This window comes from Atta cephalotes (assembly GCF_000143395.1).
Source record: "Atta cephalotes unplaced genomic scaffold scaffold00049, whole genome shotgun sequence".
Taxonomy (NCBI): domain Eukaryota; kingdom Metazoa; phylum Arthropoda; class Insecta; order Hymenoptera; family Formicidae; genus Atta; species Atta cephalotes.
Window position 1 is genome coordinate 1437129 of NW_012130113.1, and position 6978 is coordinate 1444106.

General features: G+C 31.2%; 2 protein-coding genes across 2 annotated transcripts; one reads left to right on the forward strand and one right to left on the reverse strand.

The window, feature by feature from the left end:
• The first annotated feature begins 460 nt into the window (after nt 1-460).
• Nucleotides 461-2272, forward strand: LOC105622885 (mitochondrial 2-oxoglutarate/malate carrier protein-like). Its single transcript, XM_012204293.1, has 7 exons — nt 461-534; nt 595-810; nt 1050-1186; nt 1291-1461; nt 1667-1766; nt 1865-2048; nt 2237-2272. The coding sequence occupies exons 1-7, from the start codon at nt 461-463 to the stop codon at nt 2270-2272; spliced, it is 918 nt and encodes a 305-aa protein (XP_012059683.1).
• A 10-nt stretch (nt 2273-2282) lies between these two features.
• On the reverse strand, nt 2283-3814 carry LOC105622886 (mitochondrial 2-oxoglutarate/malate carrier protein-like). Its single transcript, XM_012204294.1, has 6 exons — nt 3747-3814; nt 3422-3631; nt 3136-3269; nt 2835-3005; nt 2536-2635; nt 2283-2478 (listed from the first exon to the last, which is right to left on the reverse strand). Exons 1-6 carry the CDS (start codon nt 3812-3814, stop codon nt 2283-2285), a joined length of 879 nt encoding a protein of 292 aa, XP_012059684.1.
• Nucleotides 3815-6978: the final 3164 nt, after the last annotated feature.

A 6978-nucleotide genomic window follows, 5' to 3' on the forward strand; every position in this document is an offset into this window, starting at 1 on the left:
AGTTGCACAACTCATGATTACTTCTTAACCGAAGTTTAACTTGTTTCTCCAATTCTCTCCAATTCTAAAATTGGAAAGAGATAATGAAAAATTTAATCTCGATTAAAAGTTAACCATAAATTGTGGAATTGCGTCGGATCAAATATCTTTTTATTTCTTTCATTTGTTCATTAAAACCCTAAATAAATGCAAATAATAATTAACAAGTAGCAAAGGAAAGTTGGCACTTTATTTCCCATCACTTTTTATAAATCATTTATAAAAATCAATATTTTATCGTTGTGAAGCGTTGCCGGTCGCGTTTTATTTTAACGTGCAATAAGTTGATAAAATTTGACAATGACATATATGTTTCGATTTGAAAGGCTTTAAAAGTATTTTATATCATAGTGAGAAATAGAAGCTATTTATTTATTTAACTTGTTTGTAAAAATTTATTTGTTAACTTAAGATATTAAAAATGTCGAAAAAAGAAGAACCGAAGAGGCAACCTATACCGCCAACAATTAATTTTTTGCTGGGTGGTCTTTCTGGGTAATTTTTTTACGAAGCGTTGAATTAAAATAGTGTTTCAAATATACGTTTGTATCTTAGAATGGCAGGTACTTGCGTGGTTCATCCGATGGACGTGATCAAAAATAGGATGCAAGTGCTCAAAGGGAAAGCATCAATCTTGAATGTAATTAGCACCACATACAGCAAAGAGGGCATTTTGAAATTTTACAGTGGTTTAACAGCTGGTCTTGTCAGACAAGCAACTTACACGACCGTGCGACTCGGGACTTATAATCAGATGCAAGATTTTTGGAGGTAATCTGATAGCAGTGGCTATAATAAATTTTAAAAAATTTCAAAAGAGAGGTCAAGAATATTTCCAGACAATATAAATTTTATTTATTAGAAGAAAGTTTGAATAAAATCGGAATGAAATCACGATGTTTCTTAAATATTTTCATCGATTTCGACGACTCAGTTTCATCCCTTAAATAATCAAATAATTAAATTGAAATAATTAAAGTCGTCAGAATTTTAAAAAAACTGCATTTTAGACAAAGATACGTCGGTTATCCCAATTTCGCGATTCTGGCATTAATGGCTGGGTCCGCTGGTGCCGCGGGAGCTTTCGTTGGAACACCAGCCGAAGTAGCTCTCGTAAGAATGACAATAGATGGCAGATTACCAGTGGGTAATGATAAATTTTTGTACAAGCTAATTAGTGAGCTTTCATCAGTGTCAAAAGAAACATTGAAATAAACATTAACTAATTTAGCTAATGTTTTCTCTGTTTAGAGCAGCGAAGAAATTACAAGCATGTGTTTGACGCTTTTATTAGAATTGCTAGAGAAGAAGGAATATTCACTCTTTGGAGAGGAACTGTAGCCACGATAGGAAGGGCTATTGTCGTTAACATATCGCAATTGGCTACTTACAGCCAAGTGAAGCATATGATTTCGTCACGATGTAAAGCTAAACAATAGTTTTCTATAATATTTATTTAAAATTATTTCAATAATTCGCGTTTCTTAAATATAATTTCTTAAATATAAATCAAATACAAATATTTGTTAACTTTCGAAAATATAAAAATATAATTAAAATCTATAATACTTCGTTTATCAAATTCAGTAATATTTTTCTATCTATATCTTTTGAATGTTTTTTACAGTCAATATTAAAGAAGGCATAGGCTTGCACTTTTGTGCATCAATGATATCGGGATTTATCACTGCTTTTAATTCCATGCCTTTTGACATTGCCAAGACCAGGTTATCAATAATTTTAATATTTAAAATTTCTTGAAAAAACTAGTCCTTGAACGAATTCAATAATATTATAATACAAATAAATTTTTATTGTTTCGTAGAATACAAAATCTAAAAATCATTGGAAAACCTCCAGGTATGATCTCAGTTATGGTATCAATAGTGAAAAATGAGGGACTAAGATTTCTTTGGAAAGGTTTTTGGCCAACTTACTGCAGGATCGGTCCGCACACGGTACTAACTCTCGTTATCAATGAGCAACTGATGCGTTTATATAGAATATATGCCAATATATAGAATATATGCCAATAAATAATAAAAAAAATTATCCGAATAAAAAATTGTGTGTTTTGATATCACACATAATAAAATTTCAGAAAAAATTTTTTTATACTTTTTTAAATAACATTCTTACTGATTTAATTATGATTGCAACATCTTAATCTTTACTTTATTTCAATTATATCATATAGTGTGCAATTAAAGGAAACCAATTAACACTGATATAGATAAATTTTATTACATCAAGCAAAATTTCGAATACATTTGATGAAGTTGATCAACGCATACCATGGTAATTACCGTATTAGGCGCTGCTCTGGAATAATACGGAAGAAAACCGCGCCACAACAACATTATACCTTCGTTTTTAGCAATATTAACGATCATAGCCAGAACATTAGGTGGTTTCGTAGATTGCCTCCAGTTTTGAATCCTACAAGGATATGTATCTTAAGGCCTCAACTTTGCTTTTGATATCTTGCTGCTTTACCTAGTTTTAGCTGCGTCGATTGGAATCGAAACAGAACACGTAATTACACTAGACATCATGGCAGCAGTAATTTGCAGTGATATATCATTTTGAATATAACCTAATATGTTTCAAAAATCCATTAAAATTATGGATTAAATAAAATCGTTTAAAATCGATCATTGTTTACAATTTTTCTGTTATACCCTTATTAATTATCATATTTATATTCTTATATATTTTCTCTTATATCAAATACAATTATGTTTATGTAAAGTACCCCTCTTGTGAAACATGTTTAATGTTGCAAATTTAATCACCTGTGTCTTGTAGTAACTTCTTCGCTCTCGTGTATGTACCTAATTGTGCTCCATTTACAATCGCTGCTCTACCCATCGTGGGTATCGCTCCTCTCCATAATCCGAAAAATCCTTCGGTTTTCCATATGTTAAAGATACCACTAATGGCGTTTCTATATTTTCTTCGCTTTTCTGATATAAATATATTAATTCCCGTGTACACAATATATTTACAAAGAGTACATCTTTCTTTTTACATTTTAAATCATTCTGGCAAATAAATTTAGGTCGAAATTTCAAAATTTTTACTAGAAATAAGTACCTGATGACAAATTCACGTCTGCCACCATGCGAATTAATACCAGATCTGTGGGAGTGCCGATAAAAGAACCCATCACACCAGCTATCATCCCAAAACTTACCATTGTAACATAATTTAAATAACCGAAATGTTGTCTGAAGAGAAGGAATTTGTAATGAGACATTTTTATAACATAGATTTGTCTAATGTCTAATTTAATACTCAATGCCAAATATGCACAATATTTAACTCCGCGAATTAGAATTAATTTTTAAATGCAATGATTGAATGCAATAACTGACATTACTCCCCGATATCTAGCAATGTGGTATAAATTCCAAGCCTGCTGGTGGTATAGATTAATTGACGAAGAAGAGCCGCACTCAGTCCCGCGTAAAAACCGCAAACTCCGTTCGTGCAAAGCGTACGGAATGCTGCGATACGTAAAGAATCCTGCGACACTTGCATACGTATCTTAATAACATCCATAGGATGTGTCACGATTTGAGCTATTATTCTGTCGAATGAAATAAAGTTATCATGAACTTTATGCTAAAATATTTTTTAGATATTTGCCTGTCGAGTAAAAAAGTAACAATTTTATTGCAATTATATAATATGAATCTTTTTACCCCGACATGCCACCTATTACAAAATTGATGAATTTCGGCACCTTAGCGTCTTCAATCGGCGCCGACATTTATGTATTCTCTTTTTCTCATGTTAATCTCTAAATCTCTTATAACTAAGTTAATAACTTGTTACTTTTATCAATTTTTTTTAATTTCAATAAGAAAGACAATCTTTAACCTTTATTCCATTTTCATATTTCTCCTGAATGTAGTAGCATTATATTGTTCTTAATGCCAGAGCACAGACTCTTGATTAATTACTTTGTTTAACTTTGTCATTATTGCGATAAAATATTTTATTTCAATAAATATTCTTGTACATAAAATATTTTCTATTCAATAAATATTTATTAGTATTTAATTAAGTATTTAAAATAAATAATTTTGGATATGTGTGCTACATACAATCTTTCCTACGGATAATTCAATAAGAAATAAATAATTTTACTTACTAGTTGCGTTCTATCAATTCTCCCTCCGCCCAAAAAATATTCCACATCTGTGTCCTGAAAATAATGAATACCTGAAAAAAACATTTTATTTATTATACGCGCGCGCGCGCGCGTGTGTGTGTGTGTGTGTGTGTGTGTGTGTGTGTACATACTATTGTATATACTATAGCATATAAAAAAATTAGATCATATTATGATAGTACAATATATAACATATTACACGCTATTATATTATATAATATATACTATCATATATAATCTAATTTTATACAATTTATTCATGCATAAAATTTTGTGAAGCAGTCATAACATGAATTATAATATTAAATATTAATACAATATAATTATATAAAATAATATAAATAATGTAATAATATAATTATTATATAAGAGGAAAGAAGGAGCTGTGATCATCAAAGAAAAAAGTAATCATGATTATTAGTACCGACTATCATCAATTAATTCAATTAATTCATACACATTATTTTATAAATCTCTTGACCATATAATTATTCTGTTTCTTTTTTTTCTACTTTTATGCATGTAATTTTCTTGTAGATCTTGTAGATAGAAAAATTTAAAATTGTAATGACTATGATATATTTTTAAAATAATATACACGAGTTAAAAACGAACGTAAACGTCTTCTCGAAAAAGTCCATAGGATAAAAACATTTCTTGGAGAACTCCTTGATGAAAATAAAAATCAGAGCATATAGTAAGTCGAATGTAATAGGAGAGTAACAGAAGTATAAAAAACTTGTAGGAAGCGAAAATTGAAACATCAAAATGCGTAAATGCTTCTTTTATATTTCAATTTTCACCTTCTAGAAGTTTCGTTCACGCTTACTCTTCCATTACATTCGATTTACGTTCCGATTTTTATTTTCGTCAGGGATATAATGATTCAATTCATACTCAAGATGCTACTGAAAACGCGACTAACAAAAAAAGTGCGTTAATTGCGTTTTAATTTCCTCAAAATAACGTAAAAACTATTTTCGCATATCCACAGTATCGAAATTTGTACATACATACTCACTGAACTACAAGACAGAATCACGTTCGGAACAGAATTCCGATTACGATCGGCGAAACAGCGTCTACTGCGAATATCTGCGATAACCAACATATTCTGGTGATCGAAATCAACGAATGTCACATTAATTAACATTCCCGATAAAAATTCGCGATCATCATACACTTTTAACGAGTAAAATCCACGATTAATCGCGGACCGCACTCACTACATTTCTAAAACGCCAATGGAACTGTCATGGCGGCCGAATGGCCGCACTACGCATTTGACAAAACTCTCCGCCAGATACATCTAGAATTGTGGTCTTTTAAAAATCTCTCCGAAGAATCTCTCTAGCGTTTGAAAGCCTTGAAATATCAGATATTTGTCGCCGATTCACAGCACGAGTAATCCATCGCGCACCTTTGCAAGTCGAAAACAGTTGCGAATTTAAAATTCACTGGTTAGTTGAACGAAAAGTCCGCGCAGTTTTCCTAGTCAATATGGCAGGTTCAGAAACGACGATTGACCGACGGGTGACCGACTTTATCGACGGTTGATGTTTGATTCATCTGACTGATGTTGCTAGCGATTTCTCTTTTTATCATGAATGTGCGTCGTATCACGTAAGTAACGTATGAAATCATCATAAAAGGGGTACTCTAAGCATCCTATACCTTCTAAATTTGTTTGTATTATTCGAAATCTCCAAAAAGTTCGCTCTTAAAAGAAAATAAATTATATTCGGATGTTGAAAGAAAATGAAGATACTGAGTGCAAAATGTGCAAGCAACACGCATAGAATACACTAAATACAAAAAGTCTTACATGTTTTTAAAAATTATTTGAAAATTAATAAAATATTCAAATATCTATATTGTCTAAACCTCTTTTTTTATTATTCCTTTTTTATTATATATATATATTTTTTTTAATTTATTCGTATCTTTTAATTTAATCTCTCTAATCTGGCACCCTTCAAAACTCCTCCATCGCTGGATTCACAGCTGAATTAGCGAAATATCGCATGCGCTAGAAAAAGCGACACTGCTAGCAACACTCTGCCAGTGTGGATGTGAAACTTTTCTCTACCTATTCATTATGTACGAGTCATCTGACCAGTAATTTTGTAAGTGCATTTTGTTTTGACGCGTGGGACGTGTCGTTCACAGTGACAAGAGGCTGCGGTTACGAAACACCGCTTATATTATCGAAGTAAATGAATTGACCGATCCATTCTCGATGCATTAAACGACTTTGAGAGGTTATTAGCTCGCCTGATTCGGGACGTTCACACATTTACGCGAGACATAGTCTCGTTGTCGTAATAAAAGCTACATCGAAGCATGATTGTGCACACGTCAATGAATATTAAAATATTCATGATTGATGTATTGATTTGTTCGTACTGAATCATCGTCGATCTGAACTGTCAGTGTACCTACTTTCGATTGTGCTACTCTCACAAAAAAAAAGCAATTTTCGTATTTACATCGCCGCCGATGATGTAAACAGTATTTTTAAGTCGGCAGAAAATCAACTGATCGATGTTATTTAATATAGTGTTATCGCCAGTTTATATATGAGCATAAATAAGAAATGAATTGTATATATATATATATATATATATATATATATATATATATATAATAATATAGTAGTATAAGTAGTTAGTTTAGTTTAGTTACGTTGTATTCTTAGTACTATAACTTAACTTTACTTTACCGTTTTCCTTTTATTTTTTTACGTTTTAACGTTTTAC

What these genes read in the sequence shown, in the direction of transcription:
- LOC105622886 (XM_012204294.1), bottom strand. Translation starts at nt 3,814, where the DNA reads ATGTCGGCGCCGATTGAAGACGCTAAGGTGCCGAAATTCATCAATTTT. An exon ending in GTAATAGGTGGCATGTCGGG is followed by an intron (nt 3,632 to 3,746) that starts GTAAAAAGATTC and finishes TTCATTCGACAG; the next exon opens with AATAATAGCTCAAATCGTGA. An exon ending in ACATTGCTAGATATCGGGGA is followed by an intron (nt 3,270 to 3,421) that starts GTAATGTCAGTT and finishes CCTTCTCTTCAG; the next exon opens with ACAACATTTCGGTTATTTAA.
- LOC105622885 (XM_012204293.1), top strand. Translation starts at nt 461, where the DNA reads ATGTCGAAAAAAGAAGAACCGAAGAGGCAACCTATACCGCCAACAATT. An exon ending in TTGCTGGGTGGTCTTTCTGG is followed by an intron (nt 535 to 594) that starts GTAATTTTTTTA and finishes TTTGTATCTTAG; the next exon opens with AATGGCAGGTACTTGCGTGG. An exon ending in TTTGACATTGCCAAGACCAG is followed by an intron (nt 1,767 to 1,864) that starts GTTATCAATAAT and finishes ATTGTTTCGTAG; the next exon opens with AATACAAAATCTAAAAATCA.